A 14,929-nucleotide genomic window follows, 5' to 3' on the forward strand; every position below is an offset into this window, starting at 1 on the left:
TGATACAAGTGGCTGGAAGTTGGAGAAGATTTACAAGCTCGCCTTTCTATTTTCCTGTGCAGCAGGAGATACAAACGCTTCAAATGTTCTTTCTCCAGGACTGTTCTCTTCCGGGCACATGCAAGTGCTTCATGTGGCTGCATTTCTTGGGATGACGAAGCACTAAAGATGCTGTTGGGTGCTAAGATGACAGTTCCAAAAGCGAGCTTGTTCTGCAGCTAGGTAAGATAAGCAGTGACTCGAGAGCTGAGACGGTATCATATAAATGATCTGTTTTATTCTGAAGAGAACTATTTACAAAAGAAGTAGAGCATTGTTTTTACTAAAAATATGCCTTTATAGATTTTTATAATATGTATCTTATAAAAACCATACATTTATTTACATTACTGCTACATACAAAAATTACAGCACTGTGGTATATGTACATATCTATAGATACATTCTTTCTGCTTGTCCCTGCTGTGTGCTTTTCCCCTCTCAATCTAAGGGAATCGTTGCTGCAGCACCCAGACGCTTCCTTTCTTGGCTTTTTGGTTAAAACAATCTTGCTTTTTATAGCCGAGTGGGGAGTAGAGAGTTTGCCTGATGCAGAGGCATATCTGGAATTTACCATTCTAAGTAGGACAAGTGCATGCAGCCATGGAGTCCTTCTGCGTGCAGCACTGCCTGCAGCCTCACTTCTTGCTTCTCTGTGCAAACGACTCTGTTGTCATTAATTGATCTCTTGTTCACCTCTGTCAAGTTGCTGATCTAAGTGTGTATTAAGATAAAGTGCTAGTGACTTGCCTTGCATTTACACTTTCTTGTTTAGGGTTGCTTCCCTTGCAGGGTTTACTAACGGGAGGTTGATCCTTTTCCCTTAGGCTGGCATAATAACCAGGTGCCCAGACAGTCACCTCTTACTTCACTGGGGGAAAGTTCTTTGTAACCTTAATCTCAGCAGGCGTCTCTTCTCTGTGCAATATTTGAACAGTGACTGTGCAGCACTACTATTTTATTTGCCGTTATCTCAGGAGCAAGGCTGAGTGTTGTATTCGGAGCTGCTGATCCCACTCCTTAAACCTACTTTGGGATCCTGAGTACCTGCTGGATTAATGTGCTTCCTCCATCACATTCACTGCAGCCGATGGTTCCTTTACGCCATGTGTGTCCTAGAAGTATCAAGTGTCACAGGTGGAATGTTTTCTAACCCAACACTGCAAGGATGATTCCAGGCTCCTGGCCATGACAGGATGGAGATGAGTGTTTTAATGACAGCTCAAGGTGAAATAGTCAGGACTTTGTTAAAACACAATGTGAGAAATGAGAATGTGAAGGGCTGCATTGATGAGGTTTTTGAAAACAAAACAACAAAACCTAGCTGCTGTGTTAAGGCAGTTTCTGTTCCTGTTGAGTAGCAGCTCAGCACAAGGAGGTCTCCTTTGGTGTGTTGTCCAGTTCATTAAACCCAATTCTTTTGTATTTCTGGGTTTAGTAGTGCAACTAAGTCTTTAGGGTTAAGGGGCTAGTTTTAAGAAACCATACCAAACTGGCACCTCAGAACATGCTGACTTTCCTCTTGCAATCTCTTCCGTCATTGTTAATAAATAAATAAAATTGCAATGGGATTAAGGTAGGTTCCTCCTTAAATGAAGAGATGGGCTGTGCATTTCAATTGCCTGCCCCTGCAACTGGATGAGTCACTTTCCTCACAGCAAACATGTAGCAGAAGGCACCTTTCTTCATCTCATTACTGCGTCTTCCTTGGATAGTTTAAGGCCCTTGCCTTAGGATTGCATACATACAAACATACATACATACATCCTCAGCGGGGCAGAGTCCCACACAGCTGCTGGGCATGTGGCTTGAAGAGAGCTGTTGGGGCCTGGGAAATAACAACTGACAGCAGAAAAAAAAGGTTAGTGAGGACCAAGATGTTCACACGGCTCTCCCACAATAAGCAGAGCATCATTTTCAAACTGTGTGTAAGACAACTGTTCACAGGTATCGCTGGCATCCGTGAACCCACGCCTAATTTTGCAGGTATTCAAGTTTATGTTAAGAGATAAGGGCATAACTGAGTCCTGGCAGCAGGAGATGCTGAGTGTGTGCCTCATGTCTCTGCCCTGTTGAGAGTCACAACGCAGGTAAGATGGGAGGATGAGGACTTGCCATCCTGGGAGCGCACTTGGCACTGGACTAAGTCCCTTTCGCTCACGTGCACAAGTGGATACAAGCAGATACTCAACAGCTGAGCATTGCCAAGAAAGGAGAGGCCAAGGTTTAGTCTCCTTCCCTGCCTGTGAGACTCTGGATTCCTTTCCCTGTAAGCAGCAAGCTGTACTGGTGGTGCTTTACCCAAGTATTTCCTGGAGCAGGATCTGCAATCCAGGTTTCATTGCTCTCAAGGACATAGGTTTTACCACTCAGCTTTTTCCCATGGTTTTCAATCCCAAGGAGTACTCTGTTCCTTGCAACATGGAGCTACCTCAGTGCAAGATGATTTTGTACCAGCATGGTAGTTTCATGCTAACAAGGAAAGATCGGAATGCTCAAATCTTTGTAGGCAGAAAGGGTACTTGTACTGAGGTATTATGGATGTCTTATCCCACAGGTAAGTTGAATAACAATAATAAAAAACCCAAGCCACCTACCTCTTACCTGCTTCTTAGAAGAAAGTATTTGATACCTAATTCTAGCAGAAAGCTTGTTGCTGTAAATAGTGAGCAGTGATAGCAGCTCCCTGTAGGATGGTGTTTTAGCACCTCAGTTGCCGAGCAGGGCAGAGCTGACTGTGTACCTAGCTCCGGCTCCCGTGGGACAGCGTGGGTGGTAGCCTCCTTAAAGCAATGGGGAAACAAATTGGGGCCTGGAGGTATTGTGAGCTGGGAGAATGTATGAAAATTGCATGGCAGCAGCAGGATATCTCTGAACTTAGGCTGCCGTTCCGTGCTGGTTTATGATGATAGACTGTGTTAGAGAGAAGAGCTGTAAGGTGCCTGTCCCGTTGCATAGGGAAGGTCCCTATTTAAGTATTGCAGGATTTCCAGCACCACTGTGTGCATGCACCAAATAAGCTACATTCCTTCTCGTTGATTAGGTCATGCCTACAGCAAAGCAGGCTCTGATCATCTTCAGTCAGAAGGCGATTTGGCTACCTCCTTGCTGAAGGGCTGAATAGTAAATGACCCACAGGCAGGGACAAATACTCATCATTTTCCTCTGGCCGTAGCTAATGTTACTGTGTGGGGCAGGGCAAGCTGCAGAATTTCCAGAGCTTTGTAGACTCACTAATTGCCTTTGGCTTTAGTGAAGGTAGATGCCTGCGTGCTTTCTGAGGATCAAGTCTGCCAACCCAGCGTCAAAGACCTACTGACTTCAGTACAGGTAGGCTGTCAGTGAATTATTGGTTAGGCCTTTTGGGAGCCTATCCAGTTAAGATTGCAGAACTGTTTAGGTTGGAAAAGACCTTTAAGATCATCATGTCCAACCATTAACCTACCACTGCCAAGTCCGCCAGGTTTGGCAGGTTTCTTACTCTGTTTGGGAGGGGTACATGGCTTTGGGGAAAGGTATGTGACTTACTGAAGCTCCACAACTACCTTTGGCCATTGGAGGGACGGTAGGTGGCCCAGGACTGAACATCCACAATTCTTACTTAGTTTGTAATCTGTTGTAGATGATCAGTCTCTTGGGGAGAAATCCTTAACATTCTGCATAACTATTGACTCTGCAACTCTTATCTCTGTAGCAGGAGGGAGCTAGAGAAGACAGTAACATCAGCAATCTTACAAGTGCCCTGATCTGCGAGGAGCCTGGATTCCCAGCGAGGCATGAACAGCTATGCAGAGCTGCAGGGGAGATGGCAGGATCTGCAGTGAGGGCTCAACTTCCACCATGGAGAAAGCTACACTTGTCAAAACATGGCAATGCTGGGGCCGGAGTGACTCCAGTCTCAGTGGGACGGATGAAGGATATCACAGCTGACAGGACCGGAGGGCGGTATAAGTGACTCCCCTCTCTTCTCTCGTGTTCAGCCCTCTTCTTCCCCCTGTGCTCACCGTGATGGCAGTTCTCAGTCCCCTGCGCTGCTTTGTCTTGGGGCTGCTTATTTCCTTCTCCAGCATGAGAATGCTTTTAAGACAACCAGATTATTCTTCACAGCAGAAACTGGACTGTGTCAAAGCGCCTAAAATATACCCTGAAGTTTATCACTTCACTTAAAGAATAAGAAAAGTTTCTTTCTATTAGTATCACATTGTCAATTTGCAAATCTCCAATTCATGTAAACATTTGGTTCAGACCAGGTGCGGTGTAAATAGTGCAGAGTCTCAAGTGTTAACTCCTTTGCCCCCTTCTTTTTTTTTCTTAGTGGATCAGAGTTGGGTCCATCCGCAAGCTGGGCAGCTGCCCCACTCCCCTTCTTGAAGCAGGAATTGTTGGAGAGGTTTCTCTTTTTCCAATTAATTTTTCTTGAAAAAGGAAAAGAGACGGTTCCCTTCTGCCCCAACGGGCTCGTCCCCCTGCTGCTCTGGCCTGAACACGGGGGAGGGTCTGGCACTCCGCTTTGTGCCGTAGCCACTGGAGAAGGAATAAGCAAGCTGGCTCCATTCCTTCGGGTGTTTGTCCATCAGCTGCTGGTCAATGACCCTGTGCATGTCATCCTGTGGCAGAGGGAGAGGACAGGGTTGTTAGTGGCAGCTGATGCTCGAAGGGAGCTTGTGCAGGGATGTGGCTGAAATGGGTGTGAGACGTGCTGCGATGAGATGGAGGAGGGATGATAAGAGTGGGGACAGGTCTAGCTCCCCACCTGGCAGCAGGCTCAGCCTTGCTTGCTGCCATGAGGCTTTGTGGTGACCGAGGAAAGTAAATCACGCAATTCTGAGGGATAAATTGCTCAGGTGGTCACACAGAGGAGCGTTGTGCCTGCTTGGGACTCTGTGACACCCCTAAACTATGTTTCTCTGCTGTCTCCATCTTGCAGGTGTCCCCTTTGGGGGCAGAAATAAATGAAAAAGAACAAATGCATCTGAAAGCAAATGCCAGAAGAAGTAAGGATGTCTGTCCTGAGCAGGTCTATGGGCTCACCATGTGGGGCAGGCAGGGAGGACAGAGCTGCCTGCACAGCCACTGTGAGTGGGGCTTCTTTGGGGAAAGTGCCACCAAGAGCCAAGGGGCTGGAGGCAGGCGTGGGCAAAACCCCCATGGGTTTTGCACCAGACTTACCAAAGAGAACTGCGCTCCTTCCTTAGACCCACTCCTTCCCTAGAGCCAGCAGAGCGGTGTGAGCTCTGACTGACAGCTTGGCATGAACAACTGCACTATGGTCTCTTAGATGTACCAGAAATGCTCGTTTCATCCATGTTTGCAGCACAGTGAAATTACTCTACACGAAATAATTAGTTGGTTCTGTTGCCACTAATGATGTGCTACTGTGTTCCTTGAAAACCTGGCTATCAATTCTACAAATTTTAAACCTTCAGATCCATTATTTCTGCTATAATTGCCTATTTAAACTGTAGCTTAGTGAAAATGTGTGTACACAAACTAGCCTCACAGGAGAAATCAACTGTTCTGCAGCAATTTGGTCCCTGAGTAGGGCTGAGGGCACTGTCTGGTGAGACCAAGGATACCCTGGATGAGCTGTAGTGCTAGAAGTGCTCTTCATTCGGCACCTCGTGCAGGGCAGCCCATCAGGGCAGCACTGAGATGGAAGGGAAGGTGCTGCCATCACCCAGCGGGTGCCCCAGCTGCTCTGTACCTCCATGTGGAATAAAACCAGCCAACTTGTACTGGAAGCTTGAGCAATGGCTAATCTCTTGTTGCAGCATTTTCTGCAAGGAAAAGGATTGATAGGCATGGCCTGGACATGAATTTAGTAGAGGGACTTTCCCTGGGGGAGCAGGAGGGTGCAGATCTATGTGGACTGGGGAAGCTTTGGATCTTTTTAGAGCAGGACTGGAAAGGGGGAAGGCAGAGGGACAGTTGAAGAGGTTAAGGTAAACATCAGGATTAAGGTGAAACAGGTTTCCAGAGGTGAAGCTGCCATGTGAAAATGTATAGCACTTGGATTTTGGAGGCACCTCTTCTAGTAAATGAGGTAGGTAGCTGGGCTCCAGCATGGCAGATCTGCGTCCTTGGTTAACCACATAACAAGGGATGAGTATGATTTTATGTATATTTATATATATAGAAAAAATATATATAAAAATACAGTATGTGCTATTCAGAGTACACTGCATTTGGGTCCCTGTCTGTCCGATGCATGAATCGGAGAGCACAGCACCTGGCTGTGGAGATTCGGGGTAGATGTACACAGCAAGGCTGGGGCAGAGCTGCGGTCCATGCCTTGGCACTGGGTGTCCAGGGACATGGAGGGAGGACAAACACCAGTGGTACGAGACCTGTCTGATAAAGTGGTCTCGTAAAGCTGGATAACATGGTACCGGTGTGCTCTGGGTGTTCCGGGCAGGAGTTTCTGCACTTTGTGGAAGGGTTGAGGCTGAAGGAGGTGCAAAAGGCATGTATCTATCCTCTTCCTGAGCTGGGGCTGGGCTACCTTGGATGAGATAAGAGTTGGAGCTCCTCAAGGCAACCTTGGAGGCTGGTGGCTGTGGCCATGCAGGGTCCAGCTCTCCGCTGGCATTGCAGCATTTTCTTTCTTAACGGTGCCCCTGTCACTATTGCACTGAAGACCCTGAGCTCTCATTTCAAAGAAGCAGCTCTCTTCACTTCCATGTTTGCTCCATATTCCTTCCCTACTCCCAGTAATACTCTTCTTGCCCTCAGTCAGATACTAACGAATACTAACGAATGGGGTCAGATTGGGCATGGATGTGAGGTGCGTATCCACCCCTGTGCTACTTCTGTGCTAGGCTCGGGTGTGTGGGATTTTGCTTGTGGTGTGTTTTATAGCCTATATGATTATGTGCTTACAGAAAACTAATCTTGTTGATGGCTTGGTAAAATGCAGACTAGAAGTGTGCAAGAGCAAAATGGTGTAAGATTAAAGCCTCCATTTATGCCCAGCTAAAGCAGAGAATCTCATCCCATTTTATCAGAAACATTCAGCTTTGCAAAATAGTCCCCAAACTTCATAAATCACCTGACTTGTTTCTTTGCCTCTGTGGTTGAGCTTCTGCTTTGGGGACATTAGGTCCTTAGAAACTATTTTGCTACTGCATAGTAACACTTTAGGTCGGTATGTTGGAGACATCTGCCTGCAGTGCTAGTGGGCCTGATCCTCACCTCAGAGAGCTGGTGGGAGCAGGATTGACATTGCTGTATTGCTGCAATCAGACAACATAGTGTAAAGTGAGAGAGCAAACGCCTGTTGTTAAAACCCTAAACCAGGGGGTTCTGGCACTAAATACCGAGTGTACCAGTAAGTACATCTCAATTTATGCCACACATCCAAACTGAAGCAGAACTTGGATACAGACAGCTTCTATACAGAGCACTGAACGTCTAGATAATGAGGCTGAGAAGTAAAATCCCAGCCTGTATTTCAAGAATACAGAGGATTAATGATGTGCACCTCAGCCTGGCTCTCACCATGGTGACCAGGGGGGTAAAGCCTCACCATGGGGTGTAGGATGCTGCCCCTTGTGCTCTGCCCTGGTTCTGGGGTGGGGTGTGTATGTGTGCAGAATATCGGTGGGTCATGGAGAAACCCCCACTGGCCCCTCTTGCCAGATGACATTGAGGACCGAGACAGATGTAGGTGATGGTGGCAGCGAATGGAGCAGGTGAGGAGATGGCGGGTGCTTGGCAAGGGTGCAGGGAGCTCACCTCAAAGGCAGGAGGGGTGTACGACTAAAGCTGTTGGTACAGGAACTGAGAAAGGCCACTAGATCAGAAACCAAAGGAGCCAGATAGTAAAAAGCCCTGAGGAAGCAAACTGTAAGCAGGAGAAGAAAAAAAAAAAAAGAGAAACGAAAACACAGTGGAGTTGAAACAGGAGCGAGGTTGTACGGGAGAGGTTTCTACCGGTCAGGCTGGTTGTTAGTAGCGTCAGGGTCTTTCATGGTCTGCAACAAATTACTATAACTGGCCTGGACCTTTCTTCTTATATGAACTTGTCTTCTATTAAAGTAGCCCTCCCTTGGTGCTAGTTTCCAGGAGGAGGCAGTTTTGTCTACTCTCAAGGGCTCTCTGCCTTTGTATGGGTTTTCCCCACTGACCCCAAGCAGAGCATCTCCAGGGCAACTTGCTGAACTGCTGTGGGTTTGGGGTTTTTTTTACCTTGCTGGAGAGCTGGGATTTTAGCTTTTCCATCTTGCTGGATCTTCTGAGTTGATGAAAACAGTGCAGCTATACCACGAAACAATTGCCACGACCTCTCTGCCTCCCACTTTTCTGCCCCATTATGAAAATGCAAGGACATGCTGTGTCCACATATCGCCAAGGGTGTGCCTGCCCAGGGACATCTACTGCATGGACACCTTCCCTCCCCAGGCCACAGCAGGTTATTCTGCAAAGTGTATGTTACCCATGCTGTATGCAGCCATAAGATACAGTTTGTTTCTCCATTTTAAATGGGTATTCCTGTATAATTAATTAACAGCTCACCGCTGGAAGGCTTTGAGCCGGGGAGGGCTGTATTTCACCCCCCTCAGCACCACTCATCGTTGGTCCCTGCAGAGCCAAAAGCAAACCCTCCTATCTATGGGTGCTCGGGCTGAAAACGCAGCAAACCCACAGTGGGGGGGAAAGTCATCCAAAGGCGTCTCCTGGGCCACGTGTCACTGCGACCCTGCCCTGCGGTGACCGAGGGCTGCTCACCTGCCAGGCCTCCAGCTGCTGCGAGAGGTTCACCTTCTGCTGGATGGCGTCCAGCAGCTGGCTGTTGAGGGACATCATGTCAATCTTGCACTTGGCTAGCTCCACCTCCACCGCATTCTTCCTGAGGGGGAGAGAGTGAGAAATTGGGGCATGTGACTTATTTCTAATTTTTTTAAAGGAAGTGTTAAACATATCTTTGAGGAGAAGTCAACAATTTCTTTCATTGGCAGGTCCCCAAGTTGTTCATCTCCATTGTATTCTGGACAGTCGATTCATCTGAGGAGTGGAACAGAACTGTTGCTATAAAAACAGCACTATTACTATAAAACGAGCAGATTTCTGGTAAGCACGCTATGAAGAATACAAAAAGATACTCAGATACACTGCTGTGTAAGATAATATAGCGTGCCTGGATAATGTGCAGGATCTGCCATTAAAAATGGAGATGTAAAACGAACTAGAACCTGCATATAAATACTTTTTTCCTTTTCTTCTGTTTACTAATGCATAGGAACAGAAATGGTATGTACTAAAACCCAAATGCTCTGTGTCTGATTAGACTAGAAAAAACGTGGGCCCTCTCCAGAAGGTTACAGGAGACCTGGTTACCCAAGATATGGAGAAGGCTGAGGTACTCTGACTTTTTTTGCCTCTGTCTTCGCCAGCAAGGGCTCTAGCCACACTGCCCCAGTCGCAGAAGGCAGAGGCAGGGACTGGGACAATGAGGAACAGTCCCTTGTAAAAGAAGATCAGGTTCAAGACCATCCAAGAAACCTGAAGGTGCACAGATCCATGGGACCTGATAAGATACATCCGCGGGTCCCGAGGGAGCTGGCAGATTAAGTTGCTAAGCCACTATCCATCATATTTGAGAAGTCGGTGGGATTGTTCAGCCTGGAGAAGAGAAGGCTCTGGGGAGACCTTATTGCAGCCTTTCAGTACTTAAAGGGGGCTTATAAGAAAGACAGAGACAAACTTTTTAGCAGGGCCTGTTGTGATAGGACAAGGGGTAATGATTTTAAACTAAAAGAGGGTAAGTTTAGACTAGATATAAGGAAGAATTTTTTTTTGCAATGAGGGTGGTGAAACACTGGCACAGGTTGCCCAAAGAGGTGGTTAATGCCCCATCCCTGGAAATATTCAAGATCAGGTTGGATGGGGCTCTGATCAACTTGGTCCAGTGTCCCTGCTCAGTGAAGGGGGGTTGGACTAGATGACCTTTAAAGGTCCCTTCCAACCCAAACTATTCTATGATCACTTGATCAATAAGTTGCAATATAAACCAAACAAAAAGCCTCAAAGAGTACAATTCTGCTTTCAGTTGGGACTTGGACTCACGGAAGGAAGAAATGAAGGAAGAAAGTTTATCACTGTATACGCTTTTTAAGAATGACAAATTGTTCAAATTGTTTGAATTAAATGTTATGCTTTAAGGAAAGCTCCCAGGTTGTGCTGGTCCTTGGGAACACTGCTGCTATGTTTCTTTTCAGGCATCTGGTGGCCACTGGGCATGTGATGCCATGGCCAAGGTTGCCCAAAGAGTGTTCAGTGGCTGAGATGTTCCAGCTTCTACTAGCTAGTGGAAAGGAATTGTCCTCTAGGGAGAAACAATTTCCTAAGCTGCCCAAGCTGGGAAATGCTGCTTACCATGCTGGGAGCGCAGAGGTGAGTACAAACCTTAAGTTTTCAATTAACTGCAGTGTGATGGGAAGCCATAACACAATTTGCTGGGAACCATCTTTCCTTGCAAACATTTCGGAGAAAAATAATTGCATCTTATTAGCTGCAGCTAATTCATCACCTCCTAATAGCTCTCTTGTTCTCCCCTGCAGAAGAGCAATTTGGGAATTTGTGTTTATATTCGAGGTAGAGGTTGCTTAACACCTCCTATTATAGGATCCTATTTTCCTATTGCTTCCCATGTTGCCAAACTTCAGCTTCAAGCTAAAAATTTTCCATGCCAGATGTCTGCCTCAGGCAGTGATTTTATTTCCGTTTAGATTTAGGGCTTTTTTCTGGGGGGAGGGCTTCAACGAAAGTGACTTAACCCTTGAGATGAGAGGTGGGAAGCATATCATGAGCCTCCCAGGTGGCTCACTGCCTGGGAGCAGCCCTCAGTCTGTGGAGGGATGCTTTCATTTCTAGCAACAAGACGCTCTTGTCTGCTTTCACTTGCAGCCACTTTCTGCTCATTAATTACCCGCCACTCACCCATGCACACTTGTCACGTCCCCCTTTCTCTGGGCTCCTGTCACTGCAGGACAGTCAGCCGTAAATATTAGTGCTTTGTCCCAGTGGGGTCATTAGCTGCTGTGGAGAAGCTGTACCCTTCCACTCCCGGCTGTGGGTTTAAGCACCTTAAATAGCCTTTTCTTGTGAAGCTCCCCACTGCTGCTTAGATATTACTGGGGGACTTATCACGGCGGCAGCGTGTTGCCACAGCAGAACCAGCAACCCACACGCACTGGAAATGTCAGAACCACCTCTCTGCATCCGGGAATGCAGCTAGGATGCTCCTGATTTTTGCCAACAGATGGAGGTGTTACAGAGGACAGCGATGGGAAATTGGTAGTCGGCTACCTGAGCGAGAGCAGCACAGATGATTGGGTTGCTTAAAAATAGAGGAAGGGATTGTGCATGCTGATTTAGCTCCCCACATCCTCAGAGGTGCAATGCTCTCATGCTCCTCTTGCTGAAGGCTTGACTATTAGGCGTTTCCATAAGGAGATGGACTGGTGGTGTCCTGGCCCATCTGCTTATTGAAGAGATTATCAGATATATCCTTTCTATCTAGAGCACAGGAGGGTGAATGTTTCTGCCCATCTCCTCGGGGCAAAGAGTGCTCAGGGCAGCGTGGCAAGCCCAAGAACAGAGCCAGGGAAGGAAGTGTGGGGTACAAGGTAGCAAAGCTGCACAGGTCTGCAAGGAGGATGGGGAAAATACAGGGTCAAAACAGTGGGAGAATCCTGAAAGGAGAAATAGAGAATTACAGGACTGGAGGGGCAAAAAAGACCCTGGAACAGGAAAGGAGAGCGATTGACCAGATAAATGGTTTAGGGATGAAGCCCAAGCAGGGCAGTAACAGGGATTGGCAGGAAAGCAGGATTGTATTTCTGGTGGAAGAGCAAAAGAAGAAAAGTAGGATAAATAGGGCAGACCTGGTGTTTCCATTTGGTTCTCTGAAATCCTCTCCTTGCTGTGACTCAGATCAGCGCTAGGGATGGCAAAAACATAGTTCACAGCATCCTCCTAAATGCTCCCAGTCCTGCCATGGCGAAGCTCTGGAAATCGGCATCTCCTGCCCTGCTCCCAGGCTCCTGGCAGCATTTCCCAATGCCAGCAAAGCTGAGACTTGCTCTCTTACTTTGTTACAGCTACTGAAATTCATGGAGGGTGGGAGAAACCCATCCTGGAGGCATCTCCTACTAAAACACTCCATAGCTGCTAACCCAGCCTGGCTTTGGCTTTTCATACCACTTACTTGGCAATGGCCTCATCTCGGTCCCTGATGGCCTGCAGGAGCCGTTCACTTGTCTCCTTGTCTTCAGCAGCACCTCGCAGCCGGTCCCGTTCCTCCTTCAGTGTTGTCATTTCCACACTCAGCAGTGTGACCTGTGGGCAGAAGGAGAGCATGAATCCCAGAGCTGCTCAGACAAATTCACCATGAGGTGGGGGGGCGTGAAAAAGCGCCACATGGGCCAGCCTGGAGGCTGAACTTCTGTGCTTGTAGGAGAAGCTGTGTCTGCTGGAAGGGGGCTGTTAGTGATGGTGCAAACCCCTTGAAATGTGCTAGCTCACCTTGGGATGCCAACAGTGCCAGTCTGAGCAAGATGTGTCACCAGGACAGCCTCAGTAACATGCAGCAACAGCACTGAAAGCTGTGCAGCTGTCTGGGGCAGGACCTGCCTGTGACTTGGCTGTCGCTATGGCATCAGCGCTGAAATATTGCCCCTCTCCAAGTGATTTGTTTTGTGCATGCATCCTCTGAGTCTGCTTGTCTGATCTTTCCAGGGTTAAATTATTGCAAATATCATTTAGCAGCAAATAAGATTTTTTGGAGGGGGCTGTTATGTGTCTTGAAGTAGTATGAAGCTGAAGACAAAGGATGTGAAAATTCCCTTTCACGCCATGAAAGGTGTTACTGGCACATCTTACAATTTTAATTAGACTTTAAAATACGTGTGGAGCCTTAAATAGTCTGAGAAATGATCTATCGGTTTGATCCTGTGCAGAGTGAGTTAATAGGGTGTGAAATCATGCAAGGATTGCATTAGCACAGCTTTGCAATATTTCATACACGTTTAATTTCTTTGTCTAGGGCACACACATGCTCTGTTACGCTACTCCACCACCTGGAAACTCTTCCAGCGTTTGACCCACCTCCTTTCTCTAAATGCAGCTCAGTAGTGCTTGAATCCTCAAAGAAATCTTTAAATAGAGGGCAGACAGTCAAAAAGGGCTCATCACATCAACGGCGTGGGAGGATCTGCTGTTAGTGTGGCATGGCTGGGTCGGGGGGGAGGAGGGTGCAAACGCACCCTGTCTGTGTGCAGAGACTCCCCGCTGTGTGCTGGGGCTGCCAAGGAATTGGGGAGCTCTGCCTGAGCTCTGCCCTCCCGCAGCCCAGCATGGGATGCACCTCAGAGCGATGATGTGATGGGAGCTATGTGAAAGATGCTGAGCTCTTCTGCTGAAATCCCAGAGGATCCCAGTGGACCAAGAGGCCCAAAAAAACTGCATTTGTAGATAGGTTTGGGGTTTTAACCGGTTTTGTCTGTGTTTCAGGTAAGAATGGAATGCCACAGAAGGAGGAAATGGACCAGGCAGAAGGTGTGAAACCACTTTCCAGTGTAGACAGAGGCAGGGGTGATTCCTGTCTCCACCAGCTCACCTTGCTCTCAGGCAAGGAGCAATGAATGTGTGTCATGCTACAAGGTCCCCAAAGCCATTAGGAGTTCCCCTTTTATTGTGTCAATACCAGTGACAGCACACAAGGATGTGGAGGCAGCAAAGCACTGCTGCCCTGGATGGACCGCATTTCCACATACATTGATTTTCTTTAGCACTGAACTGAAGACAATGTTGTCTCTTCTATGGAAGGCAAGGATAATTATTAACCTTGAGCAAGTGCGAGGCTGGGTTATGGGCAAAAGCTGCAGGAGACGTGTACTTGCTGTCTGAGGCTGGAGTGCTTCTCTGAGAGCAACATCTGCTGCATTTGTAGTTATGCCCCACCTTTCTCCATGTAACACAGAGGTGTGAGAAGAAAGTGGGAGAACTGCAGTCTTCCCTTTGCTCCCTAAATATTCAGAGACTCCTGAAAGCAGAGATTGGGGTCCAGATTGTGATCCAGGGCACGTCCCCTGGTCCTTCCTGGCTGGGGAGTTTGGGGAGACCAGCCACAGCAAAGAACAACCAAGTGCTGCTCCCTCCTGGTGTCCTGTCAAGGCCTCTTGTGTAAGGAGTTGCTGCATCCAGACAAGCAGGCTGGTGTATGGATGGTCTCTCAAAATCTGTGAATAAGCCTCTAATGGTCTCTGTCGGCATAGCCAAGTTGTAGTGATCAAACCCTTGTCTCTTCCATTTCAGGTGTGTTTAAGGGCAAGGGGGACCTGTGGGTGGTGCACAGGGCTATGGTAGCAAGGCCAGAGGAGCATCTGGGCTTGTCTCACTGGGGACGGAAGTCTGGGCCCTCAAAGGTGTCTGTTGTGGTGGCTGCACTGCTGAGAGGAGCAGTCCTCAAGGAAGGATGGATGACAGGGCTGCTTCCTCGCTGCAGTCTGCCTCTAATCAGCTGCTTTGTCAGTGAGACTATCTCCCATCCTCGTACACGTGCAGCCATCACTGCTAGGGACATTTAATGATGCTCACGCTCTTTTTTTCTTTGGCCCCATGGTGGGAGCTCCCATAGCCCTACATAAGGAATGTCAGATCCCAGGTTGTGCTGACTTTCTGAACAGGGAAGTGTTTTCTTTTTTCTTCTCCAAAGGGGTACAGTGAAAGAGTGATGCAGCGCTGCTGGCAACACCAGCCAAAGGCGTTAATCCCATTCCCTGCTCCAATGCAGTTGGTGCTGCACAAGCAGCTGCACCAAAGGCTGCTTCTGCTGCAGCCTTCAGATCTCCTCCAGTGTTTGGAGACTTGTCTCATTGAGACAGGGATT

The 14,929-nt window shown here is 47.8% G+C and overlaps 1 protein-coding gene across 1 annotated transcript in view; it reads right to left on the reverse strand.

The window, feature by feature from the left end:
• Positions 1–4,445: 4,445 nt before the first annotated feature.
• BICDL1 (BICD family like cargo adaptor 1) overlaps positions 4,446–14,929 on the reverse strand; it is a 49,076-nt gene continuing 38,592 nt past the window's right edge. Inside the window, exons 8-10 of the mRNA XM_074159698.1 lie at positions 12,248–12,378; positions 8,767–8,887; positions 4,446–4,646 (exon numbers count right to left, since the gene is read on the reverse strand). Of these exons, the coding sequence (XP_074015799.1) occupies positions 4,446–4,646; positions 8,767–8,887; positions 12,248–12,378 (453 nt within the window). The remainder of the gene's footprint in view (positions 4,647–8,766; positions 8,888–12,247; positions 12,379–14,929) is intronic.

The sequence above is a fragment of the Numenius arquata genome, chromosome 16 (assembly GCF_964106895.1).
Source record: "Numenius arquata chromosome 16, bNumArq3.hap1.1, whole genome shotgun sequence".
Lineage (NCBI taxonomy): Eukaryota > Metazoa > Chordata > Aves > Charadriiformes > Scolopacidae > Numenius > Numenius arquata.